The sequence below is a fragment of the Porites lutea genome, chromosome 7 (genome assembly GCF_958299795.1).
Source record: "Porites lutea chromosome 7, jaPorLute2.1, whole genome shotgun sequence".
Lineage (NCBI taxonomy): Eukaryota > Metazoa > Cnidaria > Anthozoa > Scleractinia > Poritidae > Porites > Porites lutea.
In genome coordinates this window covers 17,711,895-17,734,161 of record NC_133207.1, presented here as the reverse complement: position 1 = coordinate 17,734,161, position 22,267 = coordinate 17,711,895, and the positions used below count along the sequence as shown (strand labels likewise).

General features: G+C 38.9%; 1 protein-coding gene across 1 annotated transcript in view; it reads right to left on the bottom strand.

Annotated features, from left to right (window-relative positions):
• LOC140944940 (protein DD3-3-like) overlaps positions 1-22,267 on the bottom strand; it is a 58,034-nt gene that overhangs the window by 16,408 nt on the left and 19,359 nt on the right. Inside the window, exons 5-10 of the mRNA XM_073394048.1 lie at positions 19,953-20,376; positions 13,875-13,931; positions 13,134-13,417; positions 9,623-9,667; positions 6,120-6,557; positions 2,088-2,353 (exon numbers count right to left, since the gene is read on the bottom strand). Of these exons, the coding sequence (XP_073250149.1) occupies positions 2,088-2,353; positions 6,120-6,557; positions 9,623-9,667; positions 13,134-13,417; positions 13,875-13,931; positions 19,953-20,376 (1,514 nt within the window). The remainder of the gene's footprint in view (positions 1-2,087; positions 2,354-6,119; positions 6,558-9,622; positions 9,668-13,133; positions 13,418-13,874; positions 13,932-19,952; positions 20,377-22,267) is intronic.

The window sequence follows — 22,267 nt, the reverse complement described above, 5'->3', positions numbered from 1 at the left end:
GTCTAGGTAAAGACAGAGTCCGCTTGCCTAGATGCGCGCTGCTCGCTAGACGATACAACTAGTAATAGTTGACACTACAGCTGCCCCCTTTCTGTACATTGTCGGTCAATAGTATTCTTGCTCGTTGTGCAGCTCTTTGAAATATACCGATTCATAATGAAGATTTTCACACATATTCCATACAATAGGTGAGATAAATACAGGAAACGCAAGGTTCTATGCACAGTTTCAGCTCGATTTACTCAGCTTTGATCAAAACATTCTCAGTTTCGAGAATACTTTAATATTCTAAACCATAAGAAAAGATTTGATTAGAAGTTGAATTTTTCGCTATTTCTCTTTCACTGTTTACATTCAGTTCATTTTATTTGCCGGAAAGTAAGCCTTAGAAATTAAAAGGACGTTTGATCGATTCACGCTCGCGCATTCTAGTCTTATTTGAAACTTTATAATGGAAGGATATCTCTGAGCAGGGAATAAGTCAGCACAGAATTTGATTGTCGGCTAATTTCTGTAATCGCCCATCGTTCTGCTAGTGATAAGCTAGCCGTTGTTCACTCGTCTTGCTTGTTTGTGAAATCGTGTCTGGCAAACTCTCCAAGTGTTTATATATACACAGTTAAACGCACCTCATAACCTCATCTGCGCTTAACGAGTGTCTTTTGATCCATAACTTTTAAAATAACTGCTCCACAGAATGCCAATGCGTAACGCAAAAGAGTATCGAAGTATGACTGCACAATAAATGTCACAAAATCTACCTGAGCGGCCCCTTCGGGATTTTCTGTCTTTACGTCATCCTAACCATTTTGTACTTTCGGGCGCAAACAATAGAAACGTCATCATAACCTACCGAATCCTCGCGGCCCCTGTTCAAGCAAATCGAGATTTTTTCTATATTGACTGTATGACTGTATATTTCAACTGTAAGTACTTTCCTTAATATACGCGTGAGTTACTAGAGTGCCTCCTCGGGATTTTGCCTTCTGGGCGAAATCCCTGCGGGGGCAATAAAAGAAGACAACTAATAATGCCTGATGGCGAAGATTCTTCTTTTTTTCAAGCACTGAAGTATTTACCTGTTCCAAAGTAATCAACGCTTTCAAGCGATAGAATTCGTGGACCGACCTGTTCCAATAAAGCTCTACATCTTTCGCATTAATCTTCCCTGCCTGGCTTTTGACATGCCGAGATACTTATCCCCTGTTTCCACGGTCTCAGACTATGCCTCAGACTATGCCGACGATTTGGAGCCCACAGACGAATAAAAAAGAAACCCTTTCATTTTCTGAGTGTCGCTGCTAAAGCCAGCGAGACTAACAAGCTGAAAATCGGTTGTTTTTACAAATAAAGTTGGGAAAATTCTCGATATATTTTTTTAATAAAACAATTATTCCACTGGCGCTTGTTAGATATGAGATCGTTATTGCTAACTCGGCGCTGTGCGCTTACTCGTGGAATAATTGATAATTACTGACAAAGTTTTTTGTAGGTCGTCAGACTTTTGAAAGATTGCGTATAATTGTGCTGTGAGTTGTAGTTGGTCAATTGCTTCAGGGGCACCCAACGACGGTTTCCTCCTAGATGCATTGAAAACACATTTTAGGAAATCCAGAATATCGTTAGCTCTTTAGAAATACATTCTAATCGGCGCTATAAAATTTATATCAGTTCCGTCATCCTTGGGAAACTTGAGTCTTTTCGAAATTACCAGGGATTCAGTATTATTTTCCCTAAAACTTAAGACGCATCGGGAGTGAGAATTGATATGATTTCTCTTTCCATCGCATTTTCGCATCAGAAAAATTTTAGGTTTCCTCTTTCTACGAAAAACAACTTAATCTTGGGAGTGAGTGAAATGCGAAAAATTAAACTCCAGAAAATCGTAGGGCACTTGTTAGATAAGCTTTGGAAACTGTAGATGAATGGAAAGGTCATCTAGAAATTATTTCTCCTCTTCAAGGCATAGAAAATTCTAGGGAATTTTTGCTTCTCCGAACAGATATTTTACAGAAAAGTGCCGTTGGGTGCCCCTGATTGCGTAATGCGACATGCTTTTGTTGCCGGTTTTTCAACTGATTTCATACCTTGTTATTCTTATAGGGTTTAAAGTTGGTACCATCGTCGCTGTAAGATATAGTGTAGGTCCTAACCCAGTAGCTTCCGTGTCTTCGTCCCTGGGTACTGATACCTTTCACATCGGTCTCCTTGCCAAGGTCCACTTGCAGCCACTGATTGTGGTTCCCGTTAGTTACCCAACCATTGCCATTCGGAAATGCTTGAGAGGCACTGTATGATGATGAGCTTTGGCTGGAAGCTGTCATCTGCACCAATTTGAGAGGATTTGAACACCCTTTATACACAGAATCGAGTAACTTAGCGGGTATGAGAAGTTGTAAAACCGTTGTAACTACTGCCATTGCCATAGCAAAGACAATGTCCAGGGCCCGGTTGCATAAGACGTCCATAACAACTACGGGTACTCGTACGTGCACTCGTAACTTAAGTCAGTTGCATGAAATCACTTAAGTGGTCCACTTAGGGAATTCACTTAAGTTTGTGCACTTACGATTTTCGTAAGTGTTCACTTAAGTGTCGTTTATGCAACAGAAATTGCGGGTGTTGCATAAAACTTTTTTTACGGGAAAAATAGCACGTAAATTTACGGGACCTATGTAGGTCCCGTATCGTCCCTATTTTAACTAAATTTAACGAGATCTTTTACTGAGAAGTGAAAAAAAGTATATTTCTTCACGTAATTCGTTCTAATGCGCTTTGGTAACCTCTGATGTACACTTTTGTGAAAAAAGAAGAAGAACTATCATTTTTCAGTAGATATTGAAGAAAAATAACGTTTGAATACAAATTTCATTTTTTGAGAGGCTTAAAAGTGTTGGAAACGAATTTTACTTTATCTACACTCACCGATGGTAAGCTTAAAAAAAAAGAGTGAATCGTTAATAAAGTACTATATCAAGGTTACGTGTGCCCTAGAGTGAGCCCGTAAGTTACAGAAACTTACGAGAGTGCTAAGTGTGTTCCATGCAACACCCGTAAGTGTACCCATAGCGGATTCGTAAGTGACCTACTTAAGTGAGCACTTAAGTGCAGGTTTTATGCAACCGGGCCCTGGGCCCGGTTGCATAAAACGTCCGTAACAACTACGGGTATATGCACTCGTAACTTAAGTCAGTTGCATGAAATCACTTAAGTGGTCCACTTAGGGAATTCACTTAAGTTTGTGCACTTACCATTTTCGTAAATGTTCACTTAAGTATTCGTTTATGCAACAGAATTTGCGGCGGGGTATTGCATAAAACGTTTTAACGGGAAAAATAGCGCGTAAATTTACGGGACCTATGTAGGTCCCGTATCGTTACTGTTTTTACTACCGTTAACGAGATCCTTTACTGAGAAGTGAAAAAAAGGTTTTTTTTTTTCACGTAATTCGTTCTAATGCGCTTTGTTAACCTCTGATGTACACTTAAAGGCCGACTTTGTAGAAAAAGAAGAAGAACTATTTTTTTCAGTAGATACTGAAGAAAAATAACGTTTGCATGCAAATTTCATTTTTTGAGAGGCTTAAAAGTGTTCGAAACGACTTTTAACTTTCTTGACACTCACCGATGGTTAGCTTATACTTTTTCATATGTAGTAACTGTAGGTCCAAAAGTAGTTACTGCAATCTTTCTCATTGGAACCACAAACCCACAGCAATTCTCTAATAGGGCTGTTTTAATAGACCGCTATCTTTGCATGCCCTTAAGGACTGATGGCATAAAAGCAATGTCACGAGGTTTCTCAGGGTGCAGACAAGTGAAAAAAATTGCCGATGGAAGAAATCGCGGTTGAGTTTGTTTATTCTAGACAACAGGAAATGATGAACTTTTAATTTTGAGGACGATAATGTCAAAATATGGGTGGAAGTGAGCATTGTTACGTCTTTGTATGCAGTAGCGACCGTAGATGTCCTCATGGCATACAGTATGTTGCCTAGTATCCGGACACTTCAGTTTAAAATTGCAATAACTTTCCTTTGTTAATCGCAAGAGCTCTGAAATTTGGCCCACAGAAAATCTATCTAGTCCTTAATATGACGAAAGACAGTTTAACATTTTTGCCTTTGTGTCCTTCGCGAAATCAATATTTTTGCAGAGCTCCTATGTTGCCCAGTATCCGGACAGCTGGCCCAGTATCCGGACACAAAAATAACAACGTAATTGTACATAAATTTCGACAGGCGAGCGACTTATAAGCTTCTCTTGCACTTGCAAAGTAGTCTGGCAATCGATTCCGAAAATATAACCTAGCATCGTGAAATAAAACAAAATAAATGACTTGGGTATGCTGGGGAACGCGAGCGGCTGTTTTAAAAATAGTATAATTCTCACTTCTTTGTCTAGGAACTTTTTCACTGATTTAAGGAAGGCATCCGTAGACATGCCGAAGCCGCAGTTTGCAAGCTCAATTAGCCAATCTGCAAACTATTTTCTTTCTTTATTTTTTATTTAAAGAAAAGCTTGGGGAAGGGACCTCAACCCGACGGTCAAAGGTCACTCTCCTATTTAGTCTGACCTGCAGTGTTGATTTCTTCATGCTCAGTCCCCACAATGAGCCTGCTTTTCTAGCACTAATTCCTCCTTCTTTCACATCTCTCAATCCCTTTGTGACATTTTTTAGACCATTGCAACCCCATTCTAGCAGTCCCAACCGGGGAAAGTATGAGAATTCCAGGTCCAACTCAGACGCTTTCAGTTATATATAGAAAGTGCAGTCACGCGAAATAAGCCGTGCACACGAAATCAAGTCGACTCTGCATGAGTGAAGAAAATTTCCGTACGGAGTTGAGTAGAGTTACATTTTACGACTATATCATATATCCTAAGCTTTAATTATAGTTACAGATGTGAAATAAATCTTATCCGGAGAATGTACACGGCCAATTCATCGATTCTGTACAGCAAAGAAAAAACTGTCCGGATACTGGGCACATGACATCAAAACTTAGTGAATGTTTCTGGCTTCCGTTTTTCCAAACAAATCGAATTTCAAGAAGAATTTATAAACTTTCTGAAAACTTGACTTCCTTAAGTATCTTCACTTTAAAAATAAAACAGTTTCTTTGAAAATATCACAAATTACCCTCCCTTTCCTGAGCAGCACTAACTTTACTGCGCAGTAAACAGCGTAAATATTAGCCATGAAAAGTTTACTCACCTGAACAGAACGGCGTCTTCTGCGACTGTTTCGCAAGCTTTCAACTCGCTAAAACTTTCATCTCAAAGCTGAAATGTTCAGCTTTCATTCGAAATACTTTGTTTACCGATAACTGAAAAGGGCGCCTCAAAAATTGAGTTCTTGTTTCAAGTGTCCGGATACTGGGCAACATATGACATAAATCTTGACAAAACTCGATATGTACATTTTGCTTGACTAAGTATGAAATCGTCGTCTCGTTTTGATAGAATAAAAAAAAACTCGACCACGATTACTCGTATTGGCAAATTTTATTACTTTTTTGCCCCCCCGAAAGACCACGTGACATAGCTTTTATCCCATCGATCCTAGAGCGCGTGCAAAGATGGTAGGTATCGTGAATAAGATCTATTTGTTTTAAATTGAGCTTATGCAAATAGATTCACCAGAGGCTGTATCACGATAAAGAGCCACAAGCTAAATTAGTACTCTCGGTCTGTACAAATCTTATAGATTTCTATTGTGTGGTAAAACATCATTTGTTGCCTCAAATAAGAGAATCCGAGAAAGTCTTGGATTATAGGTTCCACGCCGTGCATTCTGGATTCCAGGTGCTGGATTCCAGTCTTTGTCAGTTGAACTTGGATTCTTCAATCCAATCTTTAGTGGAATTCCGGACTTCTTGGGCTGTTTTCCGGATTCCGGAGCCCAGGATTCCGGATTCCACAGGCAAAAATTTCCCGGATTGCGGAATCCGGATTCCGTTACAAGTGGCGACATTTGCGCCTTCTGGTTACCTTTGAGTTTTTATAATTCTTGTCTTTTTTCCCCTTCCCATTAAATTTCTCTTTCGAATTTAATTTGTAAAAATATAGCTAATGAATTAGCTTTACCTTTATATGATGGTTACACCACGTACTTACCACCTTTCCTTCTTAGTCTGATCCAGTAGACTCCATTTCCTTTCTTTTTCATCTTAGAGTGGAGCTGGATATCTTTACAGGAAAATCCCGGATGTGACTCGCTCCCATACTCTTCGGGTGGGATTTTTGTGCCAGATTTGGCAATGATCTTTCCCACGTGGCGTCGATTGGAGAAGTTGTTATTGCGCGTGCTCATGTAACAATACTCTCCAGGTACCTTCATTCGGAAACACGGAGGATTGCACGAGGCCGGTGCATTATTTAGCTGGGAATTTAGGGCGTTACCGATGAAACATCCTTTGTTGAGGTATAGGTTTAAACTTTCCGCGTCGAATTTATCCACGTGTTCTACCACCTCAAAAGGGAAACTAGCACAATATTTGGGTTTGAGGGAACTGCATCCTTCTTTTACCCAGCACACGTTGGTACGATCAGTTTCTGAAATTTAAGTGAAGACGATCGTGCGCATCAAAACCATGTTCTCTTAAGATGATGTAACACGGGACGATTCGCAAAGACGATTATTAGCGCAACATAGCGTTGCGATGCTGGAACAATGTTGTAACAATTCGAAACAATGTCGCAACAATGTTGCGACGTTGTGTTGTGCTCAAAATCGTCGTTGCGAATTGTCTCGTGTAACATCACCTTTAGTCTCATCACCTTTAGTCTATCACAGTGTCGGTTCGTCTCAGTCGCCCGGGTGGTTTCTCAATCGACAGCTCTGACACGATGGGAGACGATGCCAGCGACTGGAATGATAGCAGTTGCCAGGATAGAAGTACATATATACTGTATTTCCTCGACTAAGCGCCTGGGAGCTTATTTAAAATTTCGGGTGAGAGGAGGAGCGCTTAATCGAGTGTTTGTGTGTGTGAGGTGGGGGGAGGGACTTATCAAATTTTCTTCTGAAAGGAATGTTACTTCATTAAAGCCAACAAAAATACAACTGCATCTTTCGTTTGTTAAAACAGTGGTTGTGAATTTAGCGTGCCGTAGTCGCATTACACACTTGACACACGGACGTAGTGCTATGCATGTTTATGAAATATAGATTATCTCATCGGGCGGCCAAAAAAAAGGTTTTCTTTTTATCACTGCTATTTAAGCGAGTGAGAGCAACGGGGCGGGGGGAAGAGTTGGGGCTTATTCCAGCGTGTGTGCTTATTCGCAGAATACCGTAAACTGAGCTCCCCAACCCAATTGTCTCATTCGTTCCCCTCATCCCAAAACCTCCAGGCAATCGAATCGATCTAAGCGATCACATGGAAGGAGGTTTACAATAGCAGTAATTGAGTCAAATACTGCTATCAAAATGGTGCGAAGAGCTTGGATTCCACAGAACGTGATTTAAGCGTTATGAACGCTCAGATTACTGGGCTTTTTTTTCTGTTGACCTTATAAAAATCAGATCAGGATCGAACTGAAAAGCTGATGTAAATGCTTAGGGGAGGGGTACTGTGGGCAGTTTTCCAGAATCACAGACTGATCCCAAAAGGATGCATTCACACCGGCGTCATACAGCAGACCGTCCACTTTTTCGGTTCTTTTTTAGGCACAAGGGGGCTCGCACAAATTGCCTGATTATTTATAAGAAATGTACGAGAATATCATTATCATATATGATGCGCTGAACTGGATTCCTTCATATAAGATCAATATAAACGTCTTTTACCTGAAAAGTTGTCTATTGTCGTTCTTGTAGCAGGAAACGACGAATTATAGCGATTTTGATCTTAAGTGGGGCAGAAACGCGTGACGAACCCCTAATAACGTCTGCGTGGGAGGCCACGTTTTCTGCGGCCCAGGACCGGAGGCTTTCATGAGTATAAAGATATTTCGGAGACGTTCTTTCCTGCGTTTATTAATGAAATAACGAATACGATCGAAAAATGATCTTTAAAATCAATACCTAGCTCTTATTAAAATTTTGAAATTTTGTGCACTGAAAAAGCCCGAAGCGCGAAACGTTTGTGCAGTAAACAGCAAGGCATTGTGGGAAAATTTGAAGAAGTCCTCTCTGACAATCAAGACTATTAAAAGTTTTGGTAAATATAGTCATTCCTACGATCATCTCTTCATTTAAAATTTGTATTTCCGCAGTTCACATCATCTTCTTTTCGATTCATGTTAACGTTTTATTCAATTCATGGGACAGGGTTAAGATGAAGTCAACAAATTGGCCTCCTCCAAAAGTATTGGTCTTCATAGCTCAGTTGGTAGAGCACTGCCGCGATAACGCAGAGGCCATGGGTTTGAATCCCCTTGAAGTCCGGGATTTTTTTTCCGGTTTATTTGGAAATGATTAAATTGCAATTCCTACTGCGACGTTCATATCTTCATTTAAAATACAGTGAAACCTGTATTAAGCGGACACCCTCGGGGAATGCTGTAGTGTCCGCTTAATACAGGGTGTCCGCCTAATACAGGTTTCGATAGACAACGCCATATGAGGTGTTAAATGCCATTTAAATGAACAGTGGAGAGGTTAAGAATACTCCCAGAGATTTTGACGATATACGTTTGAACTAATTTGTTTATCAAAGTGGGCCAGTTGATCATAATAACATAGATTGCAACTCAAATTTGAAGAAATCACATGAGTGAAACAAGCTCTATACAAACAAAACGAAATAGAAAACAATACTATACTGTGAAATTAATCAAATATGTTCGTCAAGCCACGTTTTTTAATGTAAAAATAGAGAAATTTGTGGGTGGTAATTCGAGGTAATCTTCGCATTTCCGGTGTCTGGCATGTTGGGTGGTGGCATTTGATTACAAGTGTCCGTTTAATACAGGTTGGCAACAATAGAAATGACCATTTCAGGTACTTTTTAGGTGTCTGCGTCCGCTTAATAGAGGTGTCCGCTTAATAAAGGTTTCATTTAAAGCAAATAAGGAAAATAAATTTTGGGACTTCGGCTACTGTCCGCTTAATAGAGGGTGTCCGCTTAATACGGTGTCCGCTTAATACAGGTTTCACTGTATATCAGTATTACTGTGATAAAAAGATGAAGTATAACTCTGAAAGGTTTGATCCCAGGAGTCATTTCAAAATTAGGTTAAGTTTGATCGTCCGGGTGAACTTAGTCCTGAATAGGACTGTTCACGGCTGTTGATAGTGACTGACTTTGGACAACCTGTGCAGTAGTCATCTTCAGAGTCAAAGTGAGTTGTATCACGCCAGTTGATGGTATGATAGCCTAGTTATTGACCTCATTGGTCAAGATGAAGTATGTTGTATGATAGGATATGGCAATAAACAATAAACTCTTGGATCAGTATAGGTTTCTGGAAAACTGACCGCCTAACCTCCCCCGCTTAAGCCAACATTTTGCCCTAAGTGGTTTGCAACCCTGTTTCCATATAACGTGCTGATGCTGATTGTATTATTCTGTTGATCTTGGCGTACTAGCAGTAAGCAACCACAACGGAGAAAGGCAACCAAAAAACTACTGATACTAATAACATGCAAAACAACAACAATAAAAACAACTTACGATCTTGCCCTTGGCCAGCATAGTTCCTGGGATTATGATTAGATCCTGAAAGCAGAAAGTGCATTTATTAAAGGTCTGTTCGATTGACCTTTACCTTATTCCGTAATAGGGATAAATGGAATAGACTCTAGAAATCATATTTTTCCAATAATTCACAACACTACGGTGAAGCACATAAAGCAATTTTTTTACCAAACTGTCTGCTCGTCTGTTTTGAACACGATAGCCAAAAAATTGCTAAAAAAAACTACGCATTAATTGCAGTATCAACTACATTTAATCAGGAATTTATGGGCCATTACATGTTCATAATATAGTGTGTATCTAGCTCATTTATTCGAAAACAAATTCTGATCCATTTGTTATTCTAAATAACACAAAAATAAATTCACTACTTTATGCAGACAATGCAGATGATTTGATTAACAGAATTGCACAACTTTATAAACACCCTTCACTCTTAGGCTGCGTGCAAACGGGCGCAACAACTCCCAAGGTTGTTGCGCCAGCAATGTTGGGAGTTGTTGCGTGCGTGTTGTCAGTGGTGTGCAAACGGATGAAACAACTCCCAACAAGTTTGGGACCTGCAGTGCATCGTGGGAAGAATACAACCCATAGGCCTTTGTAATCCATGCGTAATGAGCGTGCGTGGCCCCAACAATGTTGGAAGAGCTGTGCAAACGGATCCAACATTGTTGCGCTACGCTTCGGCGATCACGGAACAAAAGAAATGTTGAGAGTTGTTGGCTGAAAAGTTTGACCGGTTTCAAACTTTGCGCAACAACACGCAACAACATCCAACAACATGTAACAGGGTTTGCAAACGGACGCAACATGTAACATCCATATTGCAAAACATGAACTGGTTACATGTTTATCCGAAGAAACAAAAATAGTAATATTTCAAAAACGCCCAAGGAAATCTGTTGACATTAACTTGAACATAGTCAACGAACAAATTTTAATTGTTCAGCAGTATACCTATTTAGGTACACGTTTAACTTCAACGAGAAATTTTACCCTCCCATTAGAACACTTAAGGAAAAGCCCTGCACGATGATATTTCCAATCTTAAGCTAATAATTATAGCGAGATACGGGGAATGTACACTAAGCTTGATCTTAAAAGATGGGATAAGTCGGCTATAGATAAAAATTCATCTCCACTTCTAGTGAACGCTATTTCAGAGAAGTGAACAGTAAGGCCTCTAGCTTAGCTTGCAGTGCCGAACTTGGACGACTACCACTGATTATCCCAATTAATCAGAAAATTGTCATAATGAAATATTTCATTTATATAAACAGCAAAAATAATGATTTTAGTCAAATAGTATTTCCTTCCGTCGAAGAAGCTGCACTCTGTTAGTAATTCCGGGTTCGATCTATTTCAATTTTATTACTAGAACCATACAATCTATCCGCACTAGATCCTGATTCGTTAGATAATGCTAATATTAGACGATATGCAAACAATATGAATGAGAAGTATATATCTTTCTAGAGACACAGTCTTGAAAATTCTAAGAAATTAAAATTTTACAAAGTTTTTAAGGAAGAATATTCTACATGTAAATTCAGTCTACATCAGTTAAGACATTTTAATGAAAGACGAATTTTAGTGAAATTTAGAATATGTAATGACACTTATGATTGAACTAGGTCGATATATCCGGTCGATCATGTGCCCAGAGAAAATAGATTATAAACAATTACTGGATAACGTTTTTGTGATATCCGGAATAATCAAGGTCGTGGTAGTGTTATCAACCGAGACGAAGGCCGAGGCTGATAACACTAACCGAGACCTTGATTATTTAGGATCTCACAAAAACCGAATCTAATAATTGTTTATTATACATTGGTTGAAAAAAATAACGACAAACACGCAGTTGCAAGGAACCTAAATTGATATTGTTATTGAAAATCATGCATTGCGAGCGCAAACTACAGATTTGTTCGTTATCTGCTAACAGATAACTAACTAATCTATAGGTTGCGCTCATCTCCAAAATTAGCCGCGGGGTCTTAGCCAACAAGAAGACAGATAGTAAGTACGATGTACAATAATGAATCAAATCAAGTTGAAAATGAGACTCATTTCCTGACTCAATGTCAGAAATAATCTGCACAGCGGCAGACTTTCTTAAACCAAGCCAAAGTAATAAAACATTGAAGAGAAACAAATCTCAGAGAAAATAAAACTACTTGTAATAAGAATTGTAACGACTATAATGCGAATAACTTGGTTCCGAAATTCATCTGTTCATGTCTGAATTAGTGTACGCCAGGGGCGTAGCCAGCCCATAGACCTGTAGGCCCTGGCCTACAAATTTTTGGTTTGATCACTCTAATGCCTGTATGAAAATTGGGAGTTGTTGGAGTGAGCTAAAAGCTTAAGAGCTCAAAGAGTTGGTGAGGTCAGTGCGTACTAGTCATGCGTGTAATTTTCAGGATATCAGGATATGTCGAAATGAAAGTCAGCCTAGCCTGAGAAAACAGCCAACATTTTGCGACGCCACCAACGGCTTCCCCGCGAAATGACGTCTAAGAAACGAGCGCAGAAATTCCATACTGATGACGTGCCACTATCCAGATCTGGGTAGTGCTTCTGATTGGTAGTGCCAAGTCAGAAGCACTATCCAGATCTGGGTAGTGACAAGTCATCAGTATGGAATTTCTGCGCTCGTTTCTTCGACGTCATTTCGCTGGGAAACCGTTGGCGGCGTCGCGAAATGTCGGCTGTTTTCTCAGCCTAAATTCAGCCAGGCCTCAACTAGTCGAAAAGTTTGCTACGCCCCTGAACGCGAAACGCTACTCTTCTCAAGTGAAAGGGTAACTTAATATTCTGATTAATGTGTTTAATTAGAGTACTATTTATTTCGCTTTGTACATAATTTTAGAAATGAACATTAGCATTTGTAATACTAGTCTGTTAGGTAAGACTTTTAAGTCTTAAAAGAGCCGCTAAGTTTACTTGACCAAAAATTTGTGTGTGAAGGCCTAAGTAAAATCTCAAGTAACTTTGCTTTGCATCTCATTAAAGTCGAAAAGTTGAAACGATTCAAGAAAGTTTCAAGCGACTCGAAAACCATCCTTATGAGCGACTTTATAGCTGACTTGCGGTTATTTGCGGTTACTAGAGCTTGGAGAAAGGCGAAACATGTCAATCAATCTTAATTATCTTAACCTGAAGTAAAAAAGAATCGGTTGTGTGTAAAGCTTTATTTAACTTGAAGTAATTAAAATTGTCTTGAAATATTTCTTAGCTTATTTAGGCTCTAGTGTAAATTAAGACTACCGCTGTAAAATGTTCTTGTCGTACAAATAAAGCATCCTCCTCCTACTACTACTACCGCTACCCCTACCACTTCTACTACCATTGCCACTACCACTTACCACTCACAACTACCACCTCGATTGCTACTAAGGAAACCTAAAAGATCAGTAGATTCGGTTTTTTGACCATTTCCAAATAAAAATGTTTTACTGTCAACTAAGAATTATATTCTTACCAGACCAGACAAAACACACGATATCATCTGTTGTAACTTCAAGGATTTCAGGAAAGAAGCGATATTCCATGGCGGGATAAGCCTGTACAATGTTTCCTCGCTTTCCCATCCCAAAGATATATTTTATGGTGGAATGCTGATATTTATCAGGAAGAAAGGTCCTTGGTTTGAGCAGGAACACGTGAGTTCTGTCTTGAAATGTTCGTCCAAGCTGTGCGGTGTTCAAAGCGAGCTGAAGATCTGTATGTCTGTCAACAGCTTTAGTTTTCGGGTTACCCTTCACTCTGCAACATACAATATAGGATTGAGATTAAAAATACAAGCTAGTCCAGGGTGGTTTGTTCGCTATGGAAGGGGTAGCAAAGGAGCTGTTCGGAAGGTCTCTCCTAATTGGTCTCGGGAAACAATGACATGTCATTCTTCCAATTGTTTTAGTATTGTTTGGGGTCAGGGAAACGCACCATTGGTGACTTTTCTTCCAGGCAGCTGCTACATGACGCTATGGAAGGGGTGGGCATCAGACCATCCACCAATAAACAATAGATGTCCTGCCTCTTTTTATAACTGCATGGTGAGCTGAGGCTGCATTCTCCCTAATCTTTGTCCTAATCATAATCATATTTCATAATCATAATCATAATCGTAATCAAGGAGGGTAGCTTTTTAATAGAAATCTGCGTAATTAATACAAACGTCTTGAAACAACGATATAATACAAACTCTAATTTTATTTGAACTTACTTTGAATTATCTTTGGCATCGAATTCGCGTGGAACATCGTCAGTGGTGATGTTATATCTACGAAAAGAAATGAAATTCTCTTTTTCTTCGAATGAACACATATTTTATGTAAACAATATTATAGATAAGCAATCAGGTTACATCGATGGTAGCCTTCTAGTACCTGCAAGGACCACCCTTAACCCTCTAATAAAATAAAGGTGTCTCTCTCACACTGACAAAATCCACGGATAATGTTAGATCCATCTCAGTCGCTTATCCACTATGAGGGAATCTAAGACAGTCTTGGATCCTGGATTCCACGCCATGGATTCCGGATTCCAGGTACCGCATTTCCACATTCACCTATTACATGTCTCCACTGTGTGTACATGAACATACTTACACACTCCCTGTTCTTGTTAGGTGCCCCCCCGTCCCCACCTAGAAATGAAGTTTGAATCAGGACAGGTTTGTTAATGCGCCGTCACGAAAATCAAATAGGATGGGCTTCTGTTTACACATTGAATGGTGATTTCCGCGTGGCATCTGTTTCTTAAACCAGGATAAAATAGTTTACGGTGCTTAAATCTAAATTCTTGGCCGTTTTATTCTAGAGTATTTTAGCTAAATTACAAATAACGAGAGCTATTTGATATCCAGCTAATTTTTGGTATCTTTTTCATGGAGTTAAAATGAAGCCAGAACAAACGAGACTTTGGTTCCTTTAAGGGTCGTTTTTCCAACTTTCTGGCGAGCTTCTTCTTTTTCGAACTTTCTGAGGGTGGTCCAATACTGTTTACTAGACTCCAGTCGTATCCCCTTGCTTTCCATCAGAAAACCGGAAGTGTAGTGGTGAAACGTCCTACCAAGTGTAGGAGATCCATTGGGCACAAATAGATTCCAATTATTAAATGATAGGAGACAATCAGTTGTTATGGACGGGGTGCAGTCTGAACACAGGTTAATAACACATGGTGTTCCCCAGGGATCGGTCCTGGGGCCGTATTGCTTATTTTTTTTGTAAACGATCTTCCTCTTGCAGTTTCCCGGTCAATTGTTGACATCTATGCAAATCAGATACTACGTTAAGTGCCTCTGCTGCAGTTTCAGATCTACCTACAGTACAGCAGCGACTGCAGAAAGACATAAACAGCATAGCTGATTGGACATCTGAAAATAGGATGATGCTAAATACTTTCAAGAGGGTGTGAATGGGGTTAACCGACTAGCGACAAAGGGCAAAAAATATTACTGACTACCGACAAAATGAGTAAAAAATTACCAACTACCGACAGGAACAATATTAACCGACTACCGACATGGGCTGATATTATCAATATTTGTTTCCAGAAAAAAGAGTATTTTTGCATTTGTTTTCTAGCCTTTAGGTAGTAACCTCTTTAAATTTATGACTCATAAGATGGCCGAAAGATCGGAAAATGAGACATTCTTTTTAGAAACGGTTGTATACCAAGGCACAACATTCAGCGAAAAATGAGAAAAAGCTATCCTTGACGTGACGCATTTCAAACGGAAACCTTACAGTATATACATTTTCACCTCTTGTCATCCACCAGTTGTTAAAGCGCCTGTTTGACGAACGAGAAGCCTTGAAAATCCTACGAACTAACTCCTCTGAGGAAGTATTTCAGATTTCAAAAGCGCTTGATGGACAGAGGGTAGCCACACACAATTTTGAAAGCAAAATTGCTATTAGAAGTAAAACTAACAGAAAGGAAGGCAGCTCTCCTGAAGCAAAACAACAAGGAAGAAAAAGAAATATTGCCTTTCGTGGCACAATACCAGCCCTTAGTGTCTATTAAAAAAGAGGCTTTAATGAAAAAGTGGAATCTCATACAAAACCAACCACTACCTTGGAAAAATTTAAAAGAACCACATAAAGTGCTATTTCTTTGAGAAAGGAAAGTTTTTGGCAAAGGACATACTTGTTAGAGCGAAAACATAAGAGGGATAGATGTGCAGCCTGTCTCCCCTTGCAGTTTTTCACTAAAAATAATTTAAGTATCCAAAAGGCTAGAGTCCATTAATTAATTAATTAATTAATTACTTTTTACTGTGCCCTGTAGTCGACAGGGAAACCAAGTTCGCATTTACAATAAAAGCTTTGGTGATTTTATCAGTACTATATTCATTTGGCAAAAAATGGAAATAAAAGATCATGTTGCATAAACAAACAAGAGTTAATGAACGGTTTAGGTGCAATCAAATGATACATTCTTATAAGTTTTACTATTTCCTTAGGGTTCAAAGTCTTGAAAAGTGGGTGTAATACATAAAAATATTAATAATTAACAAGCGTTTTTACTTATTAACTGAGATTTTCCGACAACCGACGAAAATCGAAAAGTTTAACCGACTACCGACAAAGATCGAAAATTTTAACCGACTACCGACAAAGATCGAAAATTTTAACCGACTACCGACAAAGTTACTGAATTTTAACCGACAACCGACAAGTGGACCTCCCCATTCAGACCCTCTTTCAAGACAAAAACTCTGCTTGTAACTAGTAAGCGCTTGGAGAAGAAAATTTCAAACAAGACTCTCAAAGTCTCTCAAACAAGGCTCTCACAGAAGCTACGTGGGGTAACATTAGACAGCCACCTAAATTTTATTGAACATATTGATGAACTTTGCAAGAAAATGGCACAAAGGATTTCTGTACTTAAAAAGATTAAGCGTAATTTGCTACTTGCAGGGCGCAAGCTGCTTTTTAATGCATTGATTAAGCCCATATTGTTGTATGGATCTTACGCATGGACCCGGCGGCAACGGAAGAGAATGTGGAACGTGTATTAAACTGCAAAAGCGGGCTGCTCGCGTAATTTTAGATGCAAATTTAAGAGATAGGAGTAAAGACCTTTTAGACGGTTTGATTGGCTGCCGTTTAAGGAGGAAGTAAATATTCAACAGTGTAGTTCAATATTTAGGCGCATACGAAACGAAGATGACTGCCCAGACTATGTAACGAAACTATTACCTAGAAACTCAGATCTCAGGAGCGACAGCAAAGCTAGCCGTTATGGAAGGTTTAATTTGGTACGTCCTTTTTATAATAGAGAAACGGAAGGGGGACGTACTTTTAAAGTTAGTGGAGCTAAGCTATGGAATAGGATTCCTCTTGATATGCGAAAGAAGGACACCGCTGGCGCGTTTAAGAATGCTCTTGTTTTAGCCTAGTTCTTATGTGTATGTTTCATATTTTTAAATTCTAATGAACATATCACTTTTTCTTATCTTATAGTATTTTTAAATTCGCTTTGTTTATCTTAGTAGTTATTAATATCGTAATTTAAGATTGTATCTTTTAGCATTTTTAAATTTTAATTCGTGGTGTCTATTTTTATTAGTTCTAAATATTACAATTACGATTGAGGGCCACTAGTTCATCAGTGTTTACTGTCATGTGTTACCCTCATTAAATAAAGTTGCTACCTACCTACCTAACTACCTACCTAATGGAAAAGTTCATTTTCTATTCGTGAGAGACTTTCACTTATGTTGGATGAGGGGGTAGAAAGTCGTTCCGATGGAGTCCATTGGATCCATTGGAAACGAATAGATTCCGATGGAAAACTAGTACATTTTCTATTCGTGAGAGACTTAGTACATCTTGTACTTTCTTATGTTTATTTTTGTCGATTGCGTTTCGGGCCTCTTCGGATGCCAAGAACTCGAGAACAACACTACCCTACTAAGCTAATTACTTATTCACACAACAAGAAGATTATAAGACGTTGTATGGGAAATATTCTTTGCTCACCAAATCAGCAAAATGTGCATTGAATAAAGCGTGAAGCTTACCTTTAGCGTCTTCTTGTTTTTTCTTTGCGTTCTGACTGCATTTCAGACCTCCTAGGCCCCGGGTTTTTTTTTTTTTTTTCACCCAGCTTTTAGCCATAAACCAAAACAAGCGCGCTCCAAATGTAATGTATTCCTCATTCTGCTAACCTTTGATAAAAACATATGGCAGCCACATGAGTTAACTTTGGTGGTCTTTGTTTCGCAGGTAACGGGTTCTTGCCCGTGCGCGTAGAGGCTTCTCCCTTAGCTCTGTTGTTCCCTTCATAGCCCAAAGAGGGAGGCGTATACACCCATTTGCTAGGCTCTTATTCTGATTCGTGGTTCAAAGAACGAGATATGTAAATGTGTGCCGTTCTTGCTTTGCAGCGCTTTTGTCTCGCTTTATGGATTGAAGAAAGAACGAAGCATATACTCGTGTACTGACCTTGTTCCGCAGGGCTCTTGTCCCGTTTCATGGCTTTAGAGTGCTTGTTTCGACTCGTGGCTTTTAGCGTGCCAGTCTCGCATTCGACTCGAATTAGGGCCCGGGAGACTCAGGGTTTTAAGGTGTTTCGATACAGTTTTTGGGAGACCATACCGATGCTTTTCAATCACCTTAAAGTGACTTTATCCTTGTTCGATCGCCACAGAATTTTCCCCATTGATTAACTATGAATTGAAGTTTGTCAAAATGCAGTTTTAGTAAAATTGATATCAAAAAAACTTTGAAATCGATAAAATCCGAATTTTATTAATAATTTTATTGCATATTTTGAATGTAAAACATTATCAATATTCACATTGAAATGTACTAGCTGTGGAGGTATGTATATGGTGGGTATTAATTAGGAAGAATTGTAACGCGGATTTTGTCCGGTTCGTAGGCTAGGTTTGTCTTGAAATTTCAAGGTGTTACAGTAAATCAATCTTAATGAAAGTTTCAGACATGATTATATATACCTGGATCTTTGCGTTTTGCTTGAATTCAAACGGACAGAATATTTTACTGCTCACGGAGGTATACGTTCCTAGTGTCGGATTTTCAGTAGAGTAAGAGAATAAGAGTAAGAAGTTTATTGTACACTCCCCTGCGGGGCTTTTCAGTGATACAAGACAAAGCTATAATTCATTATCAAGGATATATATATATAAAATATCTACCTAAAAGAAAGAAAAAAAATTACCTAAGTTTCCCTTTTTTAAATTCCTATGATACAATAAAAAGTTAAAACCTACACAACGCTCGCGGGATAAAGAAATTTATGTAACCATAATTGCCTCAGTTTCTGTTTAAAATCCCTATGAAATTCTCACTTAATTTGAGATCTTTATCAAAGCTGTTCCACAGACTGACAACTCTGTACTGGAATGATCGCTGACCAGCAGCCGTTTTAAAACATAGCACGTTTTACGCGAGCTATTTTGAATGCTTGGGTGATCGGCAATCTACTGTTTTAATCCTAAATCAAGGCTATGTTTCGCGCAAATTTGGGTATCGCTATACATTATTGAAAACGAGAACCTCTGCGCATAACTGATTCGTTCCTTATACTACCGATTCACTTTTTGTCTTTCCTTCAGACATCTGGTGCAAAATAAGCAAATTGTTAACGTACTATGAATATCAACTCACCAAACGTTGCTTAGAGGGAAGACTCGAAGGTTTCAAGGTTTCTTCATGATATCTTAAAATAATGAAGCTTGTCGAAGAGCGAATATAATAACGTAGAAATGTCACGATTTTCATCATTGTTGTAGATGGTTGCATCATCATTATTCACGACGTTGTCACGTGCGATTCTACTTTAAAGAAACAGTCTTTAAGTCTGACGACTTACTTCTAAAAGGGTTATAAGTTATTGCTTCTTAAAAGAAAAGAACCTTTGCTTAGGAACTAGTTACAAAACTAAAGATGTCTTCATACGTTCAAGTTACTATTATTACTGTGAAAAGCCAGTCTGGATAAGATGGACAGTTTGCACGTGCAAGTGTCGGACTTTGCCCCTTTCCTGGGTTGTACGTGAGGGAATTCAAGTTATCAGACCGTAATCTTCACTAACTAGCACATCACAGGTGGATATAGAAAGCTACTTCGTGCCTTTGAACGTGGGGCTGTAGAATTTTTAGTGGCAAAAAACCTTGCTGGAAGTCACGTACCGCTGGAAGCCCTTTCTTGCCAATCAAACGTGAACTGCACAAGCCAAACACGACCGCAAGACCGTGGTCACATGATATTCTTAGGTTTGCGGTTTCCCACGAAAAGTCTGATTTTAACGGTCTCTGTTATCTTACCTTATACGCAACACGCAGCGTTGAGTCACGTTGGAAGGAAAGCAAGGAACTTTCCACTTGTATGATGAAAACTTCCCCTCCGTGGTTACTCCATTGTGGTTGATGTAAGTAGGAGGTGCGTACACAACATCAGGCGGTTTCTGAATAAGAACATACTGTTCTAGTTCATCTGCTCCTTGTGAAACCTTGTGTGGCTCATACGGAACGCCTCTCTTCAATTGCATATCTCCGATTTGATGACAAGTGCTCAGGACCCCAGCAGTTTTCTCAATAACGTTGGTGATGAACCTTGTCCACTTTCCACCTTGACTCTTACAATCCTCCGCAGTGAGGTATTTAGCGACACACTTTTCCCCTGGTTGGCCATCATTCTTTTTTGGACAATCGCCATGTCCTGGTAGTTTGGTTGGCATGATGCAGAAATCTGTGAAATGCAATTTCATTATCATCATCATCATCATCATCATCATCATTATAAACGACGATCCCCCACGCATTTCGGAAAAAACCAAAGGAACTAAGGTTATTTGAAGGCAATAAAATGGTTATTGGTTACGATGAAGCTTTAACCGAGGTAAAAGAAAACTATTTAATGATAAACTGCATCTGTGATCAAATCCTGTCACAAAACATCTACAAAGACATAAAACACAGGAACTAAATACTCAATATTCATGGCCTTCAAAGCCTCTAAAAGTGATACTCGACAGAGCAACAGAAAGATTTGCTTAGTCAAAGTTTACGATGTTTCATGCACTGCATAACCTACGCTATTAGAGAGAAAGCAAGGAAACCCGCCGGCATTCAAGCTGACTCTAAGGTCGCTTTTCACAATATTAGCTTCGGTTAAAACGCTCCTGCTGATAAACGCGATTTAAGGTGTTTCGATACAGTTTTTCAGAGGAGGCTACACCGATATTTTTCAATCGCCTAAAAAGTGGTTTTTCCTTGTCCGATCGCTATAAAATTTTCACCAGTAATTGGCTATGGATTGAAATTTGCCAAAATGTAGTTTTAAGTAAAATCGATATTACTATGACAACAATAAACAAAAAAAAATGAAATTGAGAAAAGTCGAATTTTGTGTGATCTAGACCAACTTCTGAAAATCCAACACTAGGAACTTAAAGTTTGGTGTGAAGCAAACAATCTCCGTAAGAAGTAAAAAATTCTGTATGTTTGAATTGAACTAAAACGAAAATATATTTAAAAGCTTAAATTTTCAATAGCCGTGATAGATTATTTAATAAAAACGTTACAAATGTCTCAAATCATTCTTAAGTAGCGTCAGAATGCTGCTTAATATAATATTTTGATGCTCCGAAAATTTTGGTGTATTTTCGTTCTTGCGATCTTAAAAACTAACCCGTTTTCTCGATCACCACCTGTCTAAGTGCAACTTCATTCAAACTTTGGACTTTTAGCGCTTTTTTGTATATCTCTGAAACGACTAGAACGAATTTTTTTAAAATCTCTTCACATAATCTTCATAATGTATAAAATAAGGTCTAAAACTGTCATTGAGATTGATTTACTGCAACATCTTAAAATTTCAAGACAAACCTATCCTATGAACCTGTCAAAAATCTGCGTTACAACATTAACTGTTTTTACGTTATGCTAATTTTTCCAAAATAATGCGCACTATACATACCTCCATGACTAGTACATTTTAGTTTGAATTTATCGCATCTTTTGAATGTAAAACATTGACAATACTCACACTGAAATGTACTAGTCACGGGCCACCTTAACTGATTGAAATGAAAAGACGGCTTTAGACCCTGTTTACATGGAGTGGGGGACCCCGGTCTAGTGGGGTAGGTTTCTTTTGTTTTATGTCCTCCAGAGCGTGAAAACAAAAGAAACCAACCCCACTAGACCGGAATCCCCCACCCCATATAAACAGGCCCTTAGTTGTCGGCAAGTCTGTTAGCAAACAAATTCCTAGATGCGGAATAACTTCACGCATGAATTCACCAGTCAAAATTTTGACCACGCAAAGAGGGAGGAAAAAAGAGGGGTTGGAGTGTGACCAAAGCGTGACCAATCAAAAACTAAAGCCTTACAAATTAATGTAATTCCGAACACCAGATATTACAATCTAAATTTTTACCCACACTTGCCCATAAAATGGTTGATTTTGCGCAAAAACGAAACGCAACGTACATGTCTGGGATTCCTTTCCTTACCCAAATGGTTTTTTTTATCCCTACTCCCAGAGTTGTAAGAGCGGACTGGCCCGTACGTCACAATCAAAATTTCTCGGATGGATAGATTTAATTTTCCTAGTTATGGAGCTCGGCCTTAGAAAT